The following is a 26985-nucleotide window of genomic DNA, read 5'->3' on the forward strand; positions in this document are numbered from 1 at the left end:
TTGACATTTACGACTTTTTGAACTGGTCTCTCCGTAAAAACAAGGCATATAATTTTGTAGAATGGCGAAATTTCTGTAGCCCACATTACGGACAGCTATCCATAGGAAATGTGAAAGCTGTCCGCTCTAAATACCGAAGGACTATACCTTTCCGAATTATATAAGGCCAAAGCTACGAGTCATCCGCACCAGTCCTGTACCTCTGATAAGTCAGGTGACACCCCTGGCAGATCTAGAGCTCTGCCAGGTGAGTCGCCTGATGTATCGGAGGTGCAGGTGGCACGGATGGCTCGAGGCTTTGGCCTTATATAATTCGGAAAGGTATAGTCCTTTGGTATTTAGTGCGGACAGCTTTCACATTTCCTACGGATAGCTGTCCGTAATGTGGGCTACAGACGTTCCGTCATTCTACGAAATTATATGCCTTGTTTTTACGGACGGTCCCGTTTCTAGATTACGGCAAACCATACCGGCAATATTAAACCGGCAACTTTTACCCGTAAAATGGAAAACGGATAACTGTCTGTAAAGTGAACTACGGACGTTTCGTCATTTTACGGAATTATATGCCTTAGTTTTACAGACAGTCCCGTTTCTAGATTACGGCAAACCATACCGGCAATATTGAACCGGCAACTTTTGCCCGTAAAATGGGGTGAAAATTTTTTACAGTGTATGTTATGGAGCGGTTTTTAAAACCGCAGTCGACACAAACCGCAATTTCGTCGGATTTTTTGTTCTCGACTTATGAATTTTTAAAGAGGCCGCGGCGAAAAGCAGTGTTTTTCACACCCATCGTGGGTCGGATGTTTCGCTGGATCTCCCGCCATGAATTTTCAGTGCACACTGTATTATCTTTTTTGAAGCACTCTGTGGACACATATAAACGGCTCCAATATCATGAAATAATTTTAGGCCTTTTGCTTTTTTTCTGTAAAAATGTCAAAAACGCCTCCTCGGTCAATTGTTGACGAATTTTGACAATTAATTACTGGCGATCTACTTAGGTTACACCGATATTTTTTATGTCCACGGAGAGCCCAAAACACGCTTTTTATATTTATTATAAAATGCCTTGGCTGTATAAGATATCCTTTGCGGTACGTTTACGTTAATATTATGAAAAAACCAAAAAGTACCATTTTTGAAATTGATTTTCTCAAAAAACCCATTTTGTATTTTTTTAATCTTTTGTTAAAATGTAGATATGATAGTTGTCTACACGAACATTCACTTACCACACGATAGATGGCGCATAGCCCCAAGCATGATAAGATTCGGCAATTTTAGTCGCATCGCTAATTATGCTACAAAATGTGGATCAGAATATTATTTAATAAAACTGTTAAAAAACATTACCCGACAAATTATTGTTCATGATCGCGGTGCTGATGAAGTAGGCGCCTATCCAATTGACGACGTGGATTTGGCTGACGTGATTTGGCACAGCGGATGCATCGCAGTGATAAAAAAACAGAATGCTTTCGAACGAAAGGATATATAAAAGAGTACGCTATTTCTTAGAAGTTCTATGGCCAAAAAATGTTTTCCCCTATTTTTGTGTTTTGGTTTTCTTTTCACACATTTTACGACGTGCGGTGGATGAAATTTGATTTTAAAATCGTTTTATAATCCCTTTAACTACCTTCCACCAACATCTTAGTACTGCAATCAGAGGAATGATCTTAGTACTGGAATCCGGACTTCCGCATCGCCGCCATTCCCTAAAACGTGTCCCCGATCATGCATCCTGGACGCAGACTGACCCAAGCTGCCCATTACCCACCGCTTACACACACTCATGCTGTAGCATATACGCCTCCATACGCGTATCTCTCGGTGCTGTAGCTCAGCTCATACCACTCGTCTCTTTCTTCAAACCCCCCTCTCTCCGTTACCAGCGGTCCATACCTAGATCCCCCGGACAATACCCCTTGGATATCCACTTCATTGTGCATGCAGTCCAGGAATTAGTACTCCTTCCCCGAACTCAGCAATGCCTAGTATACACTGATTCTCCTTCGAATGTCTCAAAAGCACCACCCCACACCCGGATATATACTCTGTCCTAGATATGGCTCTTTCAAGTCTGAAATCTCGTGCGGTCATATAAAGGCGGATCCCTGGACATTAAGGGATCGCCGGAAATGAGCGGTGTAATCAGACCGCCCGCGAGACTTTTGACCGGTCTGCAGCGATCCCCTGCCCCAGCTCATCTTTGTGGGACGAGGGTCTTCAGATCAAGAAAGCCATCTTCCAGTCTCTCCTACATCAGTATTGGGTAGTTGCGCAATACTTGTATAGCGATACTTTAACTCGATTATTTTCTGGAAGCTTTTAAATGTAACTCAATATATTTTTTTTTAAAGTAACTGTAACGATAACAAACCCCACTTTAAAAAAAAATATAACTAAAAAGTATCAACAAAAATACCAATACTTTTCGGGGGAAAAAAAAAAGACCATATTTTGTGAAAACAACTGCTAGTTCGACCATGTCCGGAGGTTGCGCTCCACATTACACGCGAAACAATATAATAAGAACTCAAACCTTTTTTAGTCAGAGCAAAATGCCTGAGTAGAGGGCAGACGTTTTTCTCCTCCTGTTTTTTTTTTAACTTTATCATTGCGCGTAATATCGCATTTACTATTTGCTTTATTTCAACCTTTTTGTGCGTGGCTCTCTCGCCCATTCTTCTCCCTTTCCGGTCTCATCGAACACCTTCGCCTCCTCAGCCAAGCGACAAGCTACATCGCGGGAACAGGCGACGCGTAGACAGCTAGCGCTGAACTGTTTAACGCCTCTATCATCCGTTCCGCACAACGTTGTTCCGCAGCAGTCATGGCGATAGCTTTCTTTACAAAATCGAGTTGTCGCCAGTAGACATTGTTTGACCGAGGCTAACCGGGGCCACAGAAGATGTTTCTACAGCTCGACCTGTCCTTTTCCAGGGACCGTGAGGCCGTGATCTACGGTCGAGTCTTTTGCTTTGGGTTGCATAGAAGAAATTAAAAAGAAAAGCGGAACGCATTCCAAGACGAGTTTGTGTTGTTTTTGTTCACTCTTTTCCTTACCTTGTTGGATACTACGATCTTTTTCACTTTATTCAGCAGCAAATGGTTTAACCCTCTGCTCCCCTCCCTCTTATTGTAATAAACCCGTCTGTTCATTTATATCTTTCTCTCCTGTCATCTGAGAAAGGGGAAGAAGAGAGCTTTTAAGAAAACAAAAAACAAAGGGAGGGTTAACCTTGCAAGAAAGAAGGAAATTCCATGATTCTAATGAACAGTTTTCACTAAAACATGAAATTCTCATGAGTGACAAACGTCAGGTGTTACTGTGGCCCGGCTATGAACTGCACTTTGTCCGTGTCGAATATAGTGGCAATACCTTCACTGCTCACTGCAAACACTGCAAAAAGGTATACGGACCTAAAAGGCCCTATTCCTTTAAGCTTTGCAAGCACCTCGGTTTGAGTTTCGATTTGCGTTTCTGAACACTACCGCTAGGCATAGAGACGGAACGATGGATGGCTGAAACTTCGACAGCGCTCTCCGGCCTCAACGTCTTTCCCACCATTAGAAAAGTTTTTCTGCGCCTGAATACAGTCAAACTTGTTTATAACGAAGAGCACGAAACGCTATGATCAGTTCGATATAGAAAATAATTCGATATAGCAAAAACCGTTTACAGCGAACTTCCACGGTGCGTTCGTTGTAAGGCAAGAGCTGTAAAATTTTTTTACGCGTGCAGAGTGTATTTTTTTAGCTTTCTCCCCTTCTGAATCGCTTCTCTTCGCTCAATGTGGTTCGCAACTTGAGCTTTTAAAATTTCCTTTCTTTCCAACTTCTTTTTTGGGGGAAGGGACAGGCTAGAAAACGATTGTTCGCGCGTTTTTGGAAGCCTTCCCGGGGGGGGGGAGTTCGTTATAGCCAATATGTTGTTCGTTATAAAAAGTGCTTTTTACATGCAGTTGTTTTTAAATTTTCCGTGAGTTTGATATCGACAATAATTCGCTGTACGTGGGTTTGTTCCATACAGGTTTCACTGTACTGCACTGCTGTCCAGCGCAGCGCACCTGTTGAGCGTCTCTTTAGCAAAAAAAGGGATTTGTATCAAAAGGGGAAAGTTAAAGGGAAGCTGAAGAGGAAAAATGCGGGGAATTCTAGAGTATTTTTGTCCCATGAATTTGAGTATGATATTCGTTTTCCCGAAGATATAACTATACGCGAGAAAACACAAAAATCATCCGACTAGTCGTTACGTGACGAAATGAACTTTCGGCCGTTAAGACCCTGTCGATCATGTGGGCAGCGCGGGCAGTTGCAAGCTTGAAAGATATATTCCCCCGCACTGACACCAGTTGTAACGTTTTTTTTTTGTTTTTTTTTAAACTTTTTTGATAATAACAAAACTGCGCCTGCATAGCTTTGATAGGCGCTGAATATGTGCGAGAGCGGAGATCCCGAAAACTTCTTTTATTATGTAACGCTCTGGGAAGAAGGCGCTTCAACGGTCTTTTCAAAATTATTTTCTGCATCCTCTGTGCACCAAATTGAAAAAAAAAAATCTTAATATTTGTGATTCTGGAGGCCAAATGGAGATAATCTAGGTGTTTTACTGAAATACAGAAATACCTCAGTTTTTTTTTGTCATGATAACTTTGAAAAGCAGTTGCTGCTCTGTTACATTAACTAAATGATTTAACATTTAGTCCATTTCGTATATATTCATCACACGCTTTGATTCAACAAGGTCGTGCGACGGTAAAAAGATATATATATATATATATATATATTTCAAAAACTGAAATGAAAGTTTTCTGAGAGTTACATATATAAATCGTAGTCATAGTGTGTTGTTATCAATATCTTCATAGTCAAATGAAAAAAAACAAACAACGGAAGTACCTTAAGAGTAACTAAGTTACTATGATGAAGTAACTGTTACTGTAATGCATTACTTTTATTTTTAAGTAACTGTTACTCTAACTTAAATACATTTTTGACAAACTATCTGTAACTGTAGTTAGTTACTTTCTAAGAAGTAGCTTACTTATCACTGCCTTAATTTAGGCGGGAGCTCTCCACTCTACCTGCTCTAAAACACCGTCTCTTTATTTCCCAAGAACATGTTGTTCATAAAATTCAGACAAACACTCATCATTCCCGCAAAACTCTATTTATATGCTCCGCTTTGACCCCTCCTGCCTCAAATTGTCCTGAACTCTATGCCAATATCTACCACTGTATCTTCTATTGCCCTGTCGCTTTTCAATCCCCTTTCTACATCCATCATCCTCTGTCCTCTCCTAGCATACCTGGGTGGCTTCTTTTCATGAAGAGAACCAGCTCGGCCTGGTGTGGCTGGCGCAGCAGATTTTGAGCGCTTAAAGGGGTCATGAAACGCTTTTCCAGCTTTTTCCTGTTTAGCTTTCCTCCTCAACTCATAAATCGCGCACTCCACCAAACAGTTCAAGAAGACGAAAAGAGGCGGCCCCTCTTGCTCGGAAACCGGTTTGTGTACCCGGACAGAGCCATTGTTCCCCTAGGTTAGCCTGTCGCTCAAAATTCAGACAAAAGTTGCTTTCCTTAACCCGTTCACCCCGAAGCTGACAGTGCTGTGAAAGCTACGTGCTCGTTGGGCCAGCCAGACTTGCCACGTGAGCACGCTCCTTCGCGCAAACCCACGCGCAGATAATGAGGGCAGGTGATGAAAGGGAGACGGCTAATTAATCAGGCAAGCGCGTAGCTTCCACCACAATGTCAGCTTAGGGGTGAAGGGACTAAGTGAGGTCCGGTTTCGTGTGACGTGCGTTTGGACCGGATGACGCGCTTTTGGGACCGCGGATGTGTCACAGTGAAAAGGCAGAGAGCTTACGAAGGGGAGGAGGTACGAAATAGTCCGCTGTGTTTTCAAATTTTTGCACTGAAAGACAGGCTTTTGAGTTTCTGCCTTTTTTTCTTTTGGCCCACTGAACGATGTGCTATTAGTAAAATCCCAATCTAAAATTATTTATCCCAACCCAAAATTCGTTTCATGGGCCCTTTAATTTGCGTTCGATAATAAAGTGATTCTCTCCCGCTCTCTCTCAAAGAAAATAATTTCCCAGTCTTTCTGCCGAGCTTTTAGTACTGCAACACAGGTTTACGAGGCATGAACGTTAAGAACTAATTGTGTCACATGTGGAAATGATTGTGCAACTGTGACTGCCATTATCGTCTCGTGGTAATGGGTAAACGAACGGCTGAAGCGTATATAAGAAAGTTTACCTTTAACTTTGGTAGCCAGTTCAGAACCCTAGACGCTTCAAGTAACCTTCACCATAAGTGTTTTTTCGTCCCTTAGGTTAAGCAAGAAAAAAAAAACTATCCTGAAAAACGTAAACAAAATATTTCCAGATGTACATTAAGGTTTGGGTTTTATAGAAGTATGTTTATATGCTCGGTAACAATACAGCTATTCGTATTTTCTAGTTGGTTGTCATGTTCAATTGGAATATTTCGGAGATCAAGAATTGACAAGAATCAATGCGGAATATAGGTAGAGTAAATGTTATGGTTTATAATTTCTTGTAGCTCTAAAGTGTCGAGCCATTTTCAAACACTGTAGATATAAATTTGGTATTCACAAAATACTTCAACATCTTTGCTTTAGGAGGCACATTAAAATATAAACTCTTTCCAAGAAAAACAATCTTCTGAGCGTTTATATATTTTGAAGTTTTCTCAGAATGGCATGAATGTACTATTGTTTGGCGCACGTTAAAGACCCTAGGCTATAGCTGTTGTACTGTACTGGCTAAATTTATTTTCTACTGCTGAGAGACAAGTTGCCCATTAAGGCAGACTAACTCCCGATTTTCTAGACACACATATAACACAATTACTTTATGAGTTCTAAACGAATTAGCTTGAGTTGGGTTGCCAAGAAGGACTACATCAAAGACCGCAAAAATAAACTGTTTTACATACATTTGATGTTTTTCACCTGAGAACAGCCGATACGCAAGAAACCGCAGGAACCTTAGTAGAAACTGTAGCGCGTCATTCATTGTTTACTTTGTGTAGAATAGTATAAACACAAATTTATCTTGTGGTCAGAAGAAATTTGAAAACCATTGCTACGAAAGGCATTCCGCAAGCCCTTTTTGTCGCTTCCGGTGGGAGCTTGCCCGAATTGAGGGGCGAGCCCGTCTTTATGAGGCCATTTGTGATAATGGCACCTCCTGCCCGTCGCCAACCAAGAGCGCGTACGCACACGTGGCAACGATGGCATTGTTCAAGCTTTAGGGCTGTCTCATTAAATGCTGGGGAAGCTGCCAGAGCTTTTATACAACTCTGCGATTGCGAGTGGAGTATAGGCATTATTTGAAATTCCATGGACTTTTGCACCCGACTTCACTTCCGGACACGCCACCAAGTGCGTGTTCCAAACCTAGGAAATCCGTCGTCAGTAAACCGTCTGTGTCCCTTCCGATGAAACCTTGCACTATAATTGTTTCATCCGCATGCATGTAAACTATTCTTTGTTAGCGTTGTCTTTGGCGTTGATAAAGCGCAGAAGCAAACAGACGGCTCAGTCGATTACAGAACTCACAAAGTGTAATCGGGGACGTAGTTGGGGGACGCTTAAAACCCAAGCTTGCATCGGTTTTTTTTTCCTCTTTGGAGCCACTCAGCGGTGTTTTCCGGGGCCATTTTGCCCACCGACGAGGTTTAATAAAAAACGGCATGCATAAAACTCGAATACCAGCCGATGCTCCTTTATGTTCCCGACCACTCTGGCTGGTGCAGTCGTTCACAACGTAAAAAAAAAGAAGGAAAAACCTGAAACGACCTAAAAAGAAAAAGAAAAAAACACTGCTTTCTTTTCATAGAAAGACATTGCGGTCATTCGACGAAAGCTATAGGGTCAATATAACACTCTAAAGGAACGATATTCATGCACTGCGGCCTCCTCGGAACGGCGTGGCAGAAACGCAAACATCGGTGGTCCCATAGGTGGTCGTGATTGACCCAAATCGCTCGTGACGTTTCAATAGACGCAAAGAAGCAGGAGAACATCACTTGCAAACTTTGTACTTATTGTTTATAAAGCTTTATTTTGTACTTAGATAGTGGAAAACACCCGGCATCGCGCGTTGCGTAAGAAGGAATAAAGCTGACAAGTGCACGAACAAATCCAAGCCGTACGTTTCTGCCGCAATCTTCACCGTTCTTTCTCTCGGGACCGCCCACGTCAGCGACCAAAAGTTGCCACTTAATTTCTGCTTTCGTTTTACCCCCCTGATGAAAACCGGTGAATGCCACCGGCATGAATTCCGGTGAAAATTTCAAGCCGGAAGCAGCCTTGGATCGTGGTTTCGTGCAAGCGCCATGTGAGGCACCTCGAACAACAAGAGTGGTTATGTGAAGGTGCTAGAAATGCGCAATAGGTGGTTCGGCTTGTTGAATACTTGTAAAACAACAATGTTTTAAGGCGTTACATATTTTTAGCATTGAACATTTCGTAATCTTCAAAATTTTCAACGTGATTGTTGATGGCATATCTGATTGTCCCATTTTATATTGTTTTAATGAGCGTTTATTATATTGTACTTAATTGCATTATCACTGAATCGCATATCTCTTCTCAGTTCTCACAAGTCGACTCGGGGGATGATAATGCGAACATCACAGTTGGAAAATGTGACAATGGCCGTTGTGTGTCCGACGGAGGGAATTACCAAATAGAAGTTAAGAAAGATCTGGTCCAATCGCGCTACGAAAAAAGTGAGTATATACAATGCATCAACAAACAGACTGATGTTTACTTTCAATATACTTGCGGTTATTATCCAATGTTATGGTCAGTCAGTAAACCCATGCACTTAAATCAGACCAATATCCTCCACAAAAGTTTATTAGAATAAATTAGTTCAATATAAAGCAAAAATCGCCAGTATACTTGTACGTACTATCGCGGACTATATCTGAGCTAAAACGGTCCTTCACGCTTTTTGGGCGCACCTGCCAGTTCTGAGAGAGTTGTGATCTGAACTAACGGGATGCGAAGTTGAATTCCCATATTCGCTGTATTCGACAATTCTAGAGAAAATCGAACTCGCGGGGACAGGAGACGCAGAAAACGTCCGGATCGATTGTTTCAGCTCATATTGTCCCCGAGGGTAAAAAAGTGTGTGTTAAGTCTTCCATGTCTGATTTTAATCTTTTATACCATTGAGTTTATCATAAAATGTAAATATATTAACGGATTTTTACACTTCATATCTAGTTAAAAAGACACCCCAGTTGAAAAGCGTACACTCATTTCGAGGGGACATTCGACCACATTCGGAAAATGCCATTTTCGAGGAACGTCTTGATAATACTTGTAAAAGGACAGACCATATTGAAGCCAACGTTTGCAAAGCTATATTTTATTTTAAGTTTGATTTTTCCACTGTATAAGAAACACGTTTTAAGGTGACGAATATATTTATTTTTTTTGTATTGCAGCCTATGAAGATTACAAAAACAAGCAAAACTCCAAGTGAGGCTCGTCCCAAATTCCATGGAATGACTCAAATACACTCACGCAACCTTCAAAAACTCCCAATACAAAAAAAAAAATGGGTTGGCCCTTGCATTTTAATTACATCATTATAAAAAAAAACACACTGGATTATTAAAAAACTGAAAATAAACGTTTAATAAAGCAAACGAGTGTCTTCAACTAAAGCAAAAAGAAGAACCGCGAATCCTGCGTCGGTGACTCACTCTATGTTTGAAAGCCCGCGGCTTTTACTTTCCAATCGTTACTCAAGAGGGTTCCGGGAGGTGATCTCTCTGTCTCTCTTTCAATTTCTCTGGGGAATGCGAGCTTGCTAAGATGCCAGGGGAAGCCAAGTTGGGGCAAGGTGAAAAGGTGGAGAGGATTCAGGAAACGAGGAAGTGGGGAAAAGTGAACACATATGCGTTGAGTCCAACCGAGTTCGAGGGTTGCTATGGCAACAGCTGCGTCGGCTCCGACACAACGGGGTAAAAGCCGGTTTTACTGGAGTCGACGCAAGTGTTGCCATAGCAACACTCGCACTCGGTCGGACTCAACGCATGTGTGTGAATCACCCTTTACTGAAAAAATGGTCAATTGTACGCAGTATTCGAGTTGAAACCGAAACTAGAGCTTAATTATGCACTCTAAGAAAAAAATTGGCCTCAAGGGACTAACGGCAGCATTTGGTCCTCTGAGCTCCCAGTTGCTCCCCGAAAGGACCATCTGGTTCAAGCTAGGTACCGTGCGCAAAAGCTGGGGACTAACTGCCTTCGACTGGGACTAACCGATAGGCGTGCGCGATCAAAAGCAGCCATTAGTCCCCCTCAGACAGGGAGCATCTGTATGATTTAATCCCCGAAGGCAAACGGAATGTTCGCCAGGAGGACGGATGATATTTCGCTTTTCTTGGTGATCGGCGAGACACAGCCCAGCACGGCTGAAAGTGTTGACAAAACTCGGACGAAACTGGCGAATTTGTTTAATGTGCCAGGAACGTTCAGACATTACATGGTAGAACTTCGCGCGTTGTGCGAATGCCAATTAACGAATGTGTTGACTCTACTTCAGCCAACTATCTCGTCAAAAATAATCTTAACATTTCATCAGTCCCATTCACATAATTTGCCTTCGCGCAAAAAATGAGCATTTATCCAAACGCAACACCTCCAAATACTAACCTTTTTCTTCTCTTAAATGAAACTTAAGTGTTTGTAGAAGACGCGCTTTCAACACCGGAGTCTCGCAGTCAGAATAAATGGTAACTTCAATCGCTTAAACTGAGTTAGTCAAGCCTCGTCTCTGCGTCTCCCCGTAACCAACTTTTCTTGGTAGTCCAGTGTCGAACTCAAAATCCGCAACGACACCACTTGATGCACGGCACGCCGCCGATTTTTCGGTAGACCTCGATTTGGTTGGCAATTTGCAGACTGCATCAATAACCCTTTCTTATCAGATAACCCAAAATATTTTAAAGAAATAAAATTTTTTCGTGAAGTTCTTAAATTTTAAAGTTACGCCGGCCGCGAAGGTTCCAGGAGACGACTTTCTACTGGCAACAATAAAAAGTTACTACTTTTCCCTACCGCGTACGTCACACATGTACAGGCGGAAAAGCGACTCGGGCAGCCGCGAAGTGGCTTTCCGGACGCCAGCGATCGAGATAATTTTTTCGCAGCTTCAAGGTTGCAAGTTCCTTTGCAATGGGTAGCAATCTGTGCTCCACAATAGATTGTAGAAACAGTGCCGGGAGAAAGCTTATTTTTTACCCTTGTTTTCATGGGAGAAAAAAAAGCGTTCCCCGGCAGCAATGGAGGCCAGCTACGTCAAGGTGCTTTTGCGCGAGCTGTGTGCCAAGAGAACTAGTGTCACGTGAAACATTTTCACTTTTGCTCGGAATACTTTATAGCCGCGAGCTGCGAGCTGAGTATCCTTCAGCAGCTGGAACAGCTTCAAGAGCGGCAAGCGCAAACTCAAGCCGGCTGTGGCCATTACGACATCCGTCCAGTAAACGCTAATAATATTGAGAAAAATAGTACACTAGCACCATAGTCGACATTTGGCAAAGTCACATTTTTTATTCACAATTGGTTGAGTGTTTTTTTTATTTTTTACAAACACTATATTTGTTTCGGACGTTGAATCTAGCTCAGGCCACTCTCGGAGCTCCAGTCACGCGGCCGATATGTTGAAGACGAGAAGTGAAACGTCTAAGCAAAGTTCAAGACTGAATTTAGACATGACTTTCGACATATTGATATTCCTCTCTGCTATTACAGAGGTTCATGGAGCAAGTGTTGAGCTCCATTAATTTACGATAGAGCCCTGCCTGGTTTGCCAAATGGTTGGCGTGCAATATTCGCTGCAGAAGAAGTGATGAAAACGTCTTTAATTTATTATATTGCGGAGAAATTTTATATAGGACTGAGAAGCTTTTTTTATTATGAAAATATTAATGTTGTTAAAGGGAGGCATGCAAATTTACAGCTGATGGAAACTGTGCTAAACCAACTTAACTTGTAAAAGAAATCTTATATAGAGTTACCCCCTTCCCATGTGCTCTCGTGGATGGGTGTTTGAACGCGTTGCATTCTACTCCAAAAGTAAAAAGAAAAAATATGGGTACACATTTTTTTAGTAACGTTTGTTAACATACTTTGAATTAGAAAATTTATGATGTCTTTCTTTACCTCACGCACAATTGTATCTTCAAGCAAATATTCTTTATTTGGAGTATTTTATACGCATTCCATTGCAACTTGATATTTGGCTTGGTGGTTGTGAAGTTCTTTTAATCGTCCTTTTCAACACAATCTTCATGACATCTGATCTGCCATCTGATCTAAACGAACGCAATTCATTCCACTCTATACATTTCATTGTTTACGAGAACCACAGTCTACATGTCTTAGGTCCCAGCCCAGCACGCACATGTTCATCACTTTGGAAGGCGAGCAATGTATGCGCCACACGCTCGAACGCTGAAAATGGCATCGACCAGAAGCCCTTTTCAGAAATGTCTACAGATCTCTTGCTAACTTTCTTAAGCACAAAGGAGCATATTCATGCCACAAGAGTAGTTACACGTGCTGACGCCTGCAACAGTAACTTTTCAAAAGAAAATATAAAACAAATGGCACGTTCCTTCAGGTCATACGAGCGTGTGGGGCACCTGTACCCACGTTCCGAGCATTTCCCGGGGTGCTTTGGCAATTCGTCAAAAAATGTATCGCGTGACTCTTCGACCTTTCTTCGCCAGCCATCTTCTAATAAAAGGGAATGGATTTACCAGCGATATCACGAAACTAGTGAGGCGCGGCTTGAGCGTAGCGAGTTGCAAAGCCGGTTTTATGAAAATTCCAATTGCTCCCGTTGTTCTTCTTTTTTTTTTTCTTAGAGTTATGCACGTAAACCAAGGCCGTACTTTGTGCAAATATATATAATTATCAACTTCAAACAGCACAAACACCCAGGTTTTCTTGCTGTTAGACGCGAGAAAGGCAGGTGCGAGCGTACTTGATTGCCGGCCGCGCTCCTCGCTGCACACAAGTGACGTCACGCCTGGGTGGCGGGGAAAACTGGGGAACACCTAGAGAGACCGATGTTTCGGTTTGGGCAGCAAACAAAATATCACTTTTTTAATTAACTAGAGTGAATTTGGGAGAACGAGATAGCATTTCAGAATCAGGAAGTCATCCGCATTCAGATTATGCCCTTGGATTAGGTAGCTCGAAAAGTCGGCGGAGTTCCCCTTTAAGCGCGACACATGCGCGGACAATCCATCCGATCCGACGTCCCATCCGGCAGTACCACTGCCTGATCCAAAAAATTTGGTCGCTGTCCAAAGCGCCAGATAGTTTCGCACGGCGGACGGATTGTCGGATGCGTCCAGCCATCGACAGCACAGCTAGCGCGAACGTCATGATGACGTACTGGGTCTGTCGGGACGAACAAGAAAACGGGACGGGCGACGGGAAGCCGGACGCGTGGATTCCGCTGACCCATTCGAGAAAGATGGCCCCGGCAAATAATGCACGCGCTAACGACAACGAGCTTCTAACTTCGCTCGTGTGAGCTAAACCGTCAATCTGGGACCAGAGATTCGTGAACGCGGACCTCCGCTGGGGTGCTTGGATCTCCTGGGCGGAGCCGAACGGATCGTCGTGTCGCATGCAAGGTCGGATGTGTGTGTCTCAAACTGTCGCGTGCGGCGATTCGGAGCGGCGTTCGGACTGTCGGATCGGACGTCGGATCGTACGATTCTGCGGTCCATATCACTCTAAGAAAAAAGCGTGCCAACTAGCACCTTTTAGGGTTCTTTCGCTTGTCCAATGGGCGGCACCCTTAAAGGTGCAGAAAAGAACCCACAAAAAGGGTTCTTTCTAATGAACCCTATTTCGGGGTTCTTTCGGATCGTTTATTGGTTCTTCTTAATGAACCCTATTTTTGGTTCTTTTCAGAACGCTTCTGGGTTCTATTTAACGAACCCTATTTAGGGGTTCTTCTAGGATCCTTTTTTGGTTCTTCCTAATCAACCCTATTTCGGGTTCTTTCCCGAACCCTTTTTGGTGCTCTTGATGAACCCCATTTCGGGTTCTTTCTAGAACCGTTTCTGGTGCTCTTAATGAACCCTATTTCAGGTTCTTTCTAGAACCGTTTCTGGTGCTCTAAATAAACCCTATTTCAGGGTTCTTTTCGTATCCTTTATTGGTTCTTCTTATTGAACCCCATTTGGGTTCTCTCCAGAACCCTTTTTCGTGCTCTTAATGAACCTTATTTCGAGGTTCTTTACGGTTCCTTCTTTGGTTTTTCTTTATGAACCCTATTTCATGTTTTATTTGGAACCCTCCTTGGTTCTTTTAATAAATCCCGAGTTCTTTAGATTATGTTGGCGTTATTTTAGTAAACCATATTTTGTACTTCTAACCCTCTCTTATGACAAATGAGTTTTTTTTACATTCCTAGTTAGTTTTTAGTAAATCGTATTTCGTATTTCTTGCTTTACAAGGTGCATTTTTTTCTACCAACCAAAGTGTCTTTAGATTGTTCATTAATCGCTAGCACTGGGCCTTTTCGACAGATTGACAAACATCAGTCTGGCCAGAGTCAACACACTTCATTCCTGTACGTCATTAACTAGGTGACAGACAGAACAGTAAACATCATGTCCAATCATATACTTTATTGGAGTAGCAAAAGTTGATTCTTCTGTTCGCAGTAAAAAAGCTAACGAAATTCGAAACAGTTTCAAGACGAGACGGATATCACTGCCAGCAATGTGCACACAGCTTCTACTGTCGTTCTGATGTCGCTCACTGTCAGGACACCGTCCAAAAAGTTGTCAAATTCATTTTCCTGGAGATGGATGAGTGGCATCAGTGTCCGGACTTCCTACAACAAGAAAGCAAGAATATGAACACATGTATTTTCCTCTGTATTATTATGCTGCGAGTTGCTCATTCGCCGCGCTTTCAGATCAATTATAATTGTATAGGTTTCACTAAGCATTTTATTTCTCGTTTAGCCTTAGGCTCTAAAACATACCCGCAGATATGATTTCCTTCAAAACATTTAGTGGGTCAATCAGTGCGATCTAGAGAGCGCGACCAGCGGATGACGAAGCGTCCCCTTCGAAGCCCCCTTCGCTACAACAATGTGTAAAAGCGAAAAATGGTACGCAGCATCAAGCGTTCCCTTTCCATCCAAGAAGTAGTAAAGGAAGAAGATCGGAAGTCAATGAATTACAATATATGTGCAGTACACACGTAAAACAATGCCCAACGTGCCACCGAATTTTCTCTGCTTTTAAAAATGCCCGTGCGTCCACTCGAGGGGCCGATCAATGCAATCTACGAAGAAAACTCGGCCAATGGAGAAGCTGAAAATATGATTGACTTAAAAATGAAGTCTGTAACGTGACACTGAGCATGAAGTCATACGTGAACCGCCATGCTCAGTGACATCTCTCGCTTCATTCATATGTCTAAACATGCTTTGGCCTTTTTATTCGCCGAGCTCTCTTCGTGGATTGGTGTGATTGGCTTCTCGAGTGTTCTGCGGGAAGTAGATGCACAGGAATTTTAAGCATGTTTCTAGAAACGTTGGTTCTACCCATATTTAATCCTTCTTGCCCTACAGTCAGTAACAGGTTAAGAAAAAATCTACGAGCTGGAGAGGAGGAAGCGGACAGAAGCTTGTAGGGGAGAGGAGAAACCTTCTCTCCATTTCAAGCGTCCATCGGCTTTCTTCTTTTAGATTTTTCTTAACCTGTCATTGACTTTAGTCGCTTATATTTTCTCTATATTATTTTTAGAAAATAAAGCAAGGATATGTTTTATATTACTAGCTCGTATATTGAAGATATAACCCTGACAAGTTTGCATTACCATCTGTGACAATGCACTATACTCGGGGGTGACTTGGGCAACTTTTTTGGCAATGTGTAGTCGAAGTTAAAAACGCCCGCGCATCTTAAGCAATCAAGGCTATGCACACGCACTCTTCACTTCAGAAACGCCACAGAAGTTGTTTCTGAGTATAAGTTAACCCTGTCTTAAACGAATGGCCCCGATAAGCGGTCATCAGTTCGTAATGATGTAGTAAGTTAACCCAGCATATTTATGGTGGACGAAGGTAAACCTCTGCGTCGTCGCAGTGTGAAACTTGTGCTAGATTACAAAAACACCAACTAAAGTATACCTTCAAGCAGCTCTTCGAGGTTCAGAGTGACATTCTTTTCCTTTGAGGAGCACCTGTGTAGAAGCTGTAAATGCCTCAATCTTGGCTCCCATGTCCTCCGGATGTCTTTGCCGAACGGCAGTTTAACGTCTTGTAGTAACTGAAAAATAAACAACGAATGGACAGTGTTGCTGGTTTACAAAAGTACATTTATGCGCTTTGAATTTGTACACAATGATTGTTTACACACACACACACACACACACACACACACACACACACACACACACACACACACACATATATATATATAGTGGAGTAGGGCTTGGCGTCAATTAAAATAATTTCGATTTACGTTTTCTTTTATATTGACTAGTTAATCAATTTATAGGTCGCGCTGATCTCGAGGAAAGATATTGTGTCCAGAAAAGGCCTAGAACAACCGATTTTTTCTTTGACAAGTTTTTACTACGTCTTATAAGGCTTAGTACATAACAACTTGTCATTGTGCCTCATACAGAAGTAAGGCATGGCTAACATTTAAAATAAAATATATGTACATATTTGTACAATAACAAGTTCAAATATCAACTTGCCGTTGTGCTCATACACAAGAAAAGCATGGAAAACATTTAAAATAAAATATTTGTACGTTAAAACGGGTAGTAAGAAACTTTTGAAGTCCTGATGATCTGTAAAAATCTCGAAACTTTAAGACTAAATATAAAGAAGATAATATTGAGTTACCATTCCGGGAATCGTCATTGCCGGAAATTCCTCAAGGACTGTGAGGGCTCCAGCATCGCTGAGGATCCATTCTTGGCAAGACTGAAACGTCCGCATCATGCGGTCTTGTATCAAGTCGACGTTCAGGGGCGCTTTAATTATCTCTTCGTTCATGAGCAAAACATGACGGCGAGCACTCACGGCGTCTTCACATTTGTGAGTATCAACGAATCCCTAAAACAAAAACAATTTGTTACGTTGATGCGCCGTTTACGAATGTAAGCTATTTACATAATAGTTGCAGCACTGAATATAGGACCAAATATAACAGTTATTTTTATCAAACATACATCCACATTTGTGCAAACACAAAATGCACAAAAAGTTCGCGCCTGTCGATTTCCGCACAACACTCCGAGAGCCAATCGTTGCAACCTGCAAAGTCCTCTCAGCGCATGACGACGCGGAACATACGTTTAGACCAAGAAATGCAATCTGCGCTGTTACATTAAGCAAAGCAAGCGGGACGTTTTGCATTCCCTGATGTCGCAGACAGCATCTTTGGGTCTAACCAAATGTTCGGCATCCTCATTAGTTGAGCGGTGCCGTAAATTGCAGTGATTGGCCCTCAGAGTGCCATGTCCCTGGCCGGTCAAAAACAAAAACGTTTACAGCACCTATTCGCTCACGTTTATTGGGGCCATAAATACGGATACATTAGCTAATTAAAGCCCGGTAACATACGTTGTTACATTTACGAAGAGATATCATTGCTCATTTCATTCGCGCCTTAAATTCGAAGTTCTGTTCTTGAGATCTTTCTGGCGGAAAGCTTGAACTCAGCATTTTGTCATATTATATATAGTCAGTATTGTAGTAATGAAATCAATGTTCGCTTCAAAAACGTTTTTTTCTTGTGTAGTTCAACATACAAGACTGTAAAATAATTTTTTTTTTTTTTTGCAACGTGCTTGTTTGGACAACTCCAAGTTAAAATAGCATAAAAACAAATTTCAAACGACAAGTAGCTTAATTAATAAGAAGCCGCCCCCTGTCCCACTTATTCTGCCTATGCATCAAACAATTTCCGGCCATTTTGAGCACTACTGTACTTATAGCAATTTTCAAGATAAATTATAAATATTGCCTGATTAGAAGAAGTTTTACCTTGAAATGATAAACAGGCCGATTGCAGTTCGTTTTCAAAAAGCCACCAGCAGACGTCTCCAATCGTCCATGTGCTCATGTCCGCTGACATGTTGCAAGTGATGGCTAAGAGGAAAGGGAGGAAGGTACTTCCTTCTAGAGCTTCAAACCCAAAGGGAGAGGAGGTCAAACATTGTTCCGATCCGCCACTCGTACGAGCGAGTGTGGCACTCCCTCGAGTAACGAAACTAGATCCTACCGAAGAAAGGGTAAAAGCACAGGCGAGCTGGTGAAGAACTTCCATCGTAAACCGGAGACACGGAAAAATAAAAAAACGGACAAAACAACAACAACTAGATCCTGTTGTCTCCAGTGACCTTCAGCGACCCATTCCTGTTCACCGCTAAGCTGACAGCGCGGTGGAAGCTACGTGCTTGCCGGACCAATTAGTCGCGTGGTTTTTATCACCTGACACCTTTCTCTGCGGTTGTGATCACATGGTGCAAGGCAGAAGGTTCACTGGTCAAACGAGCATGCCGTTCCCAACGAACTGTCAGCCTAGTGGTGAGCAGATTAGCCCCCGAAACGTCGCTTTTGAACACATTACGGCTTATGTTCTGGGGTGCCGTTGAGCTGACTGAACCATGGTTCGCTAGCGAAGATAATATGCAGATGTCATCGCTTTTCCGTCCTTGTCTGCCAGGAAACACGGCGATCACGTCACCAAGCATGTCCGGCAGCCGCGCGTAAAATTGTTGGCAGTTCACTCTCTTGCCAAAAATAAACACAAAATAAACAAGAGCGAAATTCTCGATTCGGCGTGACACCTTCCGGCAACGGAAACAATCAACACACTGTGTTGAGCAACGCGTGTTGGCCTATTTGGTGGCTGAGCGACTTTTGTGCCGGCAGTACGACAACGCACCTAGATTCGATGATTCAGTGTCCGGTCAGTGACGTGTTTTTTATAGGAATTTATCAAAATAGAGGGCTTGGAAACAAGATTGAATGATAATCGAGCCTATTTTGGAACTCGAAGGAGAAGTGATAATAAATCAATCAGAGAGAGCGAATTGATGTCGCTGACAAAGAATTTTTCTTCCAATCGGAGCCACCTCCGAACCGTCGATTGCCATTTCTGAACAAATATTCGCTCAGTTAAGCGCCACGTCACGGAAATGCTGGGCGTACAGGCGGCGCTTATCCCTTTTACACTAGAAATGGGAATCGAAAACATAGAACCAACCCAAAAACCGGAAAAATGGCCCCGGACAAAATTTTTCGAATAGAAAACTCGGACAAAATGGTTCAAATAAATTTTTTTTCGTATTTTTTCTCGCTCCTTATTTTTATTAGCTTTAATTGGTACAATCCCAACATATAAAAAGATCAATATTCGTATAATGCAATGCATTTTTTTGTGAAATAAACATTTCATTACACAAAGAAACTAGTTGTAAATGTGTGCTACGTTTGGCTTCACTCAAAACGTCTTCTTGTAGCTCTTTTCAACAGAGCTAGAAGAGGGAACTCCTTTAAAGTAAAACATCAAGTTCACAAAATGTAACTGTACGGCATCAATTTAAAGCTTCGAGCGGGAGATCGGAAAGAGTCGTATCAAACAGTAAAATAGATTGTTGGGCTAGTTGGTTGATCGGCATAATGAAAAAGAATGCAAAATAAACGATACAAAGTCGAAGAAAAACACGCACGAGACAGGTGCCTGCCCTGTGTGTGTGTTTCTCCAACATTGTCGCGTCTATATTGAGCTTCTTTCTTTTTTATAGTCTCTACAAAAGTTGCATTATAAGAGCATTGAATGTACTTAACAGAACTTCAGAGTAGCACCTTATTAAAAGATGAGTGTCTAAAAATCACTTGGGACCATTCTCTCCGGGATTGCACTTGGGACCATTTTGTCCGGGGCCGTTTCGTCCAGGGCCATTTCGTCCGAGGCCATTTGTTCTGCATCCTATCATGCCATATTGCTCGCGAAAACTACGAGAACAGCAACGACCACGTTTCTGTGTTGTTGTTTTTTCCTCATGCCATCCCATTCTCCTAACTCTTGGTGGGCGACCTCAAAGTAGCGAGCGGGGTTCAACGGCGGACGGAGCACTCATTTCTTACACTGCACATAAATTTGAACGCACAGCATATCGAAGTTTAGTTTTGCTTCACTCAAAACGCACTTATAGAATATGCCTATGGGATTATTTCGGGGTATCCTTCTAGACATAACTGCTCCTTGAAATCGAAAAACCACCATTTACAGACTGATTTATTTTTGAAGATAAAGATGACTGCAACACATCACTTGAACCTTCCGCGCAGCAGGATTTTTGATGCCCCTCGCGGATGGGTCCCAACTCTATTTGTGCGGCTCGACGCGTGCCGCGAAACAATCAGAGGCGCCGTATTGGAAGACGGGTGGTGTCATGACTCATGACCACAAGCTAGGACAACTGCATTCTATACTAAAACAAAAAAAACCAAAAAACGTTCCTCTGTTCTATTTTTTTTTTCATTCACACGCGCAGTTATACGTATATTGTTTAAACACGAAAGCAAGTTAAAAAATAGCTTTTGTTACAAAAAAAAAACACGACGCCGCTTAATCACCGTATCACTCATTCATCGCAACATGCACTTTTTTGTGTGTGTTGCTCATTCATCGAAGTTTTGCACCTTTGAAAATTTGTATGCATTGTTTGGGGGTTGGGGGAAATAAACTACACAATCGATTTCCGGAGGTACAGATTTCTTCAAATAAACTTTAATTCAATGACCCGTTTGGTTTATACAAATGAGTACCTAAGAGTAGCTTTATACTAACATTTCTTACTAAATAAAACACGGCGAGCAGTTACGCTTGCAAACGAACGCCAGTGTTCAAACCGCTGAAGCAGGTGGCCCTCGAGTCAAAGGCATCGAAGCCTGTTTCATCTGTGGTCCGAGGCGAAGATTATCTCGGTGTGGTAAACAACACAACGCGACTTGGTAAATAACTACGACATTCCACCTCTCTAAGCTTTCAAGGACTTGACAGCTCGCACGGGCAGCTTTGTTTCCACAGAATGGCGCACCCAATTTCTCGCGTGCAAAGCCTTTCGAGCCTGGTCATTGTGTCCCTCTATCCGGTAGAAGACTTAAGTGACCTCCTTTTTCCAAAGATCGCTTTATCTCTTTCCTGGCTGCAACAAGAACCCTTTTCGCTCTCTCCAGGCCGGAAACTAGCTCTGCATTTCTTTTTTTACTTTGCGAGGGGTGCTTTTGGTTGAGAAAGCACGCTTCTAAAGGATCTTCCCCGAAATCGGTTCTTGTTTAGCGAAAAGAACCCTTTTTTGCTCATTTGGCTCCTTTTTTTCTGAGAGTGATGTGTCTCGCGCTTTACTCTGATTGTTGGGTTGTTCGCAGGGATTGTCAGCATCCGTGTTTTTCTTGAAAGCGAGCACACAAAGTTAAGAAGAAAGTGTAATGGGCAGTATAGGAGGGGGTCATCGCTGTTTTCAATCCCCGTGAAGTCTGATTGACATAATTGTGTCGGTTGCATTCGCAGCAACCTCAATGACCGCAAAGACAAAAGAACCTGGTCAAGTGTTCGCCGTACACAAGGTGGAAAGCGATACAAGAGGTGGCAAGCGAAGCAATCAAGACCCAAATTTGTCCCGGTGTGCTGATCGTTTCTGTCGTTTTGCTTGTCGTTAACGCAACGGTTGCAAATAAGTAAACCAGCCTTATCCTCTGGATGAGCGTCTTGCGCTTGTGTAATCTTTGTAGCGTGATGAACGTCAAAGACGCCAGGCTAGCATTCGTACTGCATCAGCGATTAACATCCCCCCTCCACACGCACACACTCCCTAACGCATAGCGTAATCCTAGGCTGCCCCCCCCCCCCCCCCTCCAAAATTCGCACAAGGCATAGTAACTTGTAGTACAAACATGCCAACCGCCCTTCCCTACTATCCGAGCCTCTCAAAAAGTTTTTAACCCTCTTCCCTGATTTATAATCCTGGATTAACCGCTGGTGATGCACTGGCTGATGTTCTTACCACTGCAGAGTCCCACACGGCCTTGTCAAGCTAATAAAGTACCCAGAAAGATTTCAGCATTTTTTCTTTGAATTTGTATGAACAGGTATACGTGTTCATACAAATTCAAAGCGTCGTTACGGGCCTCGTGCATGTCGGCCACCAAGGTCCACTGGTTTTCTGCCAGGTCATGGCGCTCGGTGGTGGCCGTGCGGCGCTCCCCGTCTTATCGCCCATGGGGTTACAGGGAGTCGTGTAGCACAGCCACGCTCACGTAGCAGCAGGCGTAGTGCATGCACGATTTGGCGCTCCAGTTGTTCTCCTGCGGCTCAATGTAGACGACCGAGTGGAAGCACTCGGTGCCGTCGAAGCCACCAACTATGTAGATGAGGCCGTCCACCATCGCCACGCCGTGGCAAGCCTTGTGACACAGCGGCCTGTGGATTTCTCGGACAATTATCAATTGCAAATTTCACTACCGCTCAACGAGTCACACAAACGTATTTCCATAAGAACCGCTGGTAAAAACCACGGCTGAGGAAAAGTTGTTTCTTCGTGCATGCCTCCGCCAACTTCGACGGAAAGAACCGCGAGAAGAGAGCTCGTTGTCTCTTCGGCAGTGGCACGTAACGTGACAATTCTGCAAACGAAAAAAAAAAGTATTCATGAAACCAACGTGGTATATTTTATACGTTTCACTTGAAACAACAGAGAAAATCTCTGCACAAAGAAGTATGTCAAGACGCAGATATATTTACTCGTGCCGTCATGGCGCCAGTATAACATTCTGCATGTTTGCGCGCCTTACGGCGTTTTCCCCGTTGCGAGAAAGGACGTAGAACGACGTTTTCTAGGAGGGCATGCGCCCTTTCAGTGCCTATCGAGAAAAAATGCTAAGTCACTGGAATGTGGAAGCGTGCAAGTGATTTGGAATGCATCCACATCTTTGTTATACGGAGAAGAAAGGTACCACATATACTCGAAACGCCTTCCACAACCCAGACGACAAAGATTATAATCCACAGAAGGCGATTATTGTAATGGTCTATAGACGGATAGTTACATACATCTGCCTCAGTGGGGGAGGTTGAGGAACGTATGCCTGCTCGCATACTTCTCTGAAGTGTCCTTGGAGACCCAATCACTGATAAATCATACTTTGGAATTAAAAACAGCGCGAAAAGACGAGCACCAGACAAAGAAGTGACACGGACGCAGCGCTGTGGATGTGTTACTTCTCTGTCTGGTCCTCGTCTTTTCGCGCTGTTTTTAATTCCGAAGTATGTACCAACTCGCACAAGCCTCAACTTTAAATAAATCATAACTTCCCGGTCAAAAAAAAAAAAAGAACAAATTTATGTACTAATGGTTTGCAAAATATACGAACTTATATTTTATATCAGGAGTGTGTAAGCTGTATATTAGTTCTGATGTGATCTGATGTACTATCGCGGTCAATATGAGCTGAAACAGCACTCCAGCCGGCACACGGTATTACCTGCGCCGCCTGTCGCCTTGCTCCGCACACACGGCGCACCCTGAGGCCGAGCTAAATTAACAGTTGCGCTCGCTGCGCCACTGCGCTCTTCCGTCCGCCTGCTAGCGAGACGGCGTGTGCGACAGCGCGCGTGTGCGTGGTGGGGTGGCAGAGAGGGGGAGATTACAGTAGTCGTCCCTTTTTTGCAATTGATTTACTTCACTCTATCGCGCAGAATCACGTAGAAAAACCGCTGACTAATGAAGAAAAAATGTTGAGATATCTTAAGTTGCAGCTGCGATTATCGTTTTTGAAAGTCACATCCAAGACGTTGCAGGTTGCTTCAAACAAAACAAGTTGCTGACAAGACACCGGTGTTTTATTTACAAATTCCTAGTTCTAGTAAAGTGTGACAAGCAGTCATATATTTGCCAGGAGAAGGAACTTTAAACAGCATCGAGAGAATATTCGCAGAGGACCAATGTCAGACACAAAAGTAAAAGTGGGCGTGGAAGTTTAACTGCACTATGCAAGAAGATTAGGATGACAGATGCACCACACAAAAGTATGCGCTGGTTAACGGCGTCAAACAGTGTGTCGCAACCGTAGCAGCAAGCTTTGTTCCAATTGGCAGAAGTCCAGTTGAAGGGGTCCTGAGGCGCAGTAAAACATACAAAAGAAGTTAATACCACGTCATTCTCCCCTGACACGCGACCACGCCTCTCATCCTCTCTGCAGTGGTAAGGTATCACAGAGCGCGGCCACGAAGTCTGGCTCGGCCCGAAGCCTCTGCCATTCACGTCTCACCGCGTCCCACAATTCGTCGGCAGTGGCGCGGGGAAGGGGACGCAGTGACATTGTTGCCTTGATGCGCCTCCAAACGTCTTCGATGATATTCACATCGGCACCTTTTGGGGGCCAAGGCAGCTCCGCCAGGCAGCGGTCCTCGTGGAGATACGAGCGTGACACCCCTTTTTCTACTTCGGCTCTCTTTTGAAAAGCACTGAAATGCTGTCATCGTACAGGCCTATCTCCTTGAAAAGTTGCGTCGGTAAACTCCTTGAACGCCTCGTTCTTCGCCGTCTCACGTGGCAACCTGGCACCAACAAGACACTTCCTGACCAACTGTCTGGTTTCAGGACACATCGCTCTACGGTCGACGCCATAGGAGAAGTAGCAACATCTTTCGAAGAAGCGCGGGCTGCTGGGAAAACGATGTACTGTGCCTTCTTGGACATCCACAAGGCTTTCGACGCTCTACCTCATGCCACCATCCTCCACCAACTCACTCTCTTCGGCATCGCAGGTAGAGCCTACGCTTACATCCGTGCATTTCTTCAAAACAGGACCCTTATTGTAAACGTCCGGGGAACAACAAGTGCCCCAAGATATCTGACCCAAGGAGTACCGCAGGGAAGCGCGATAAGCCCTTTTCGTTTCAATTTGGCAATGGCGTCACTACTTGCTGTGCTTCCGCCAATGACATATCCACTTACGCCACGGACAAGCATCGCCTTTTATGCGGATGACGTCGCAATTTGGACGGTCGGGTTAAGCAACCAGGCACACATGACTGGGCAAATTCTTCAGTTTGCTCTGGATAAAACAGCAAAGGAAATTTCTCGTCTGGGACTGACATTATCTGCTTCAAAGACCGCTCTCCACTACACCAACAGGAGCAGGGGACAGACCGTCAAAATTACACTCGACGGCGTAGAAATCGCAAGGAGTAGGTCCCACCTCTACCTGGGCCTTTTAATCGATGACCTCGCGACATGGCGGCTGGCAGTGAAAAGACTCTTAGGACAGTGTCGACAGCTCCTGGGCGTCCTCCGGAGTTTCCGTGCATACGGCCAGAGAGGTATCCCACCGGATGGTTTGCTGACACTCTACAAAGATCTTCTCCAATCGAAGCTCCTATGCGCACTACCATTCGTCTATATCAGGCGACCCCAGCTAGACGCTCTCGAACGTTTTCACCGTGTCGCTTTACGACTCTGTTTGGGACTTCCCCCATACGCGAAAAACGTGGCAACGCTCACGGAGGCACAAGAAGAGCCAATCATCCTACGAGAGGAAAGAGTGGCAATGCATTCCCTAGGGCGAATGCACACGACCCGGTCGGCACAGTACATTCTTGCCAACCTGCTGAAACGACCATCGTCGCATCTTGGTCAACTAGCTGCACAATTTCGGCGTAACACCGGAAGCTTTGGAGTTTTATATTCTTCACGTCCCCCACACTCCATACGCCCACCGCTAGACGTGCGTGAAACACTTCCAGAGCTGCCTCGGAAAAAAGATATTCACCCAACTGTCGCCCGCACAGCTGTCGCAGTGGCTCTCGAAAATGAATACGTTGAACATCTTGAGGTCTACACAGACGGCTCAGTTGACAAGAAGAGAGGAACTGCAACCGCGGCATACACGATCCCCGCAATATCAACTGAAAGTGCGGTTCTCTTAAACATCGAGACGTCCTCTACAACAGCGGAGATGGTTGTGATTCTTCTGGCACTTACGGCACTGCAGGAACGTCCTGAAATCGGTAAGGCTGTGATACTAACCGATTCTCGAAGTGCGCTAGTTCACATCGCCAACCCCGAGCACGCTCCCTTGATCGCCCAGGAGGCTGCACACATAGCAACAAAGCTATAGGACAACGGTTGGAGACTGGTATTTCAGTGGGTGCCATCCCACAGCGGAATTCTTGGAAATGAACGTGCAGATACCCTGGCAACAAGGGCACACAGCATCTGGACTACCAGGCACAATCTGCGACGCCTTCACGAGGCGCGCCTTCTCATCGCACGCGACCTCAGGAAAAGACACCCCGATCCCGGAACAGCCAATGGAGAAGGTCCTGTACCAGTCCCAACCTCTAAACTGACGCGGAAAGACGCAACGCTTTTGCATCATCTCCGAACTAATAGCGCGTTCACGAGGAAGACATTGCATCGCTTTGGAAGGACGTCTCAGAGAAGCAGTGCTGACTGCACAGCGTGGGGGGACGTTGAAGACATCGATCACATACTATGGCACTGCCCGGAATACGAGAAAGCACGGAAAACATTACTAGCTTCGGTAAGAACGACAGGGACACAGGTGTCCACAACAGAGGAACTGCTATTTCCTAGTGGTGGCAAGCGACGGGCGCGGGTCATATTCCGTGCAGTGCTCGAGTTTGCGCATGTGACTGAGATTTCAGACCGCCTCTAACTGCCGTGCGCAATTCGGAAACCGGTAAAGATCTTGTCACACGTTTGCGACATGACAATGATGCAAAACTCCAGTGAACAAAACTGTGTTCTGGCAGAACTGCGGAACTGCGGCTGTGAAACACAAGTCCCGCCGCTGCTTAGCGGCGGCGCGACATGTTACACAGGTTCAGC

General features: G+C 43.9%; 1 protein-coding gene across 1 annotated transcript in view; it reads left to right on the forward strand.

Moving 5' to 3' along the window:
• LOC115314811 overlaps positions 1-26483 on the forward strand; it is a 90050-nt gene extending 63567 nt beyond the window's left edge. Inside the window, exons 7-9 of the mRNA XM_040207718.1 lie at positions 8640-8775; positions 25878-26141; positions 26296-26483. Of these exons, the coding sequence (XP_040063652.1) occupies positions 8640-8775; positions 25878-26141; positions 26296-26483 (588 nt within the window). The remainder of the gene's footprint in view (positions 1-8639; positions 8776-25877; positions 26142-26295) is intronic.
• Positions 26484-26985: the final 502 nt, after the last annotated feature.

This window comes from Ixodes scapularis, unplaced genomic scaffold (assembly GCF_016920785.2).
Source record: "Ixodes scapularis isolate PalLabHiFi unplaced genomic scaffold, ASM1692078v2 PGA_scaffold0__279_contigs__length_252992795, whole genome shotgun sequence".
In the NCBI taxonomy this organism is placed as follows: domain Eukaryota; kingdom Metazoa; phylum Arthropoda; class Arachnida; order Ixodida; family Ixodidae; genus Ixodes; species Ixodes scapularis.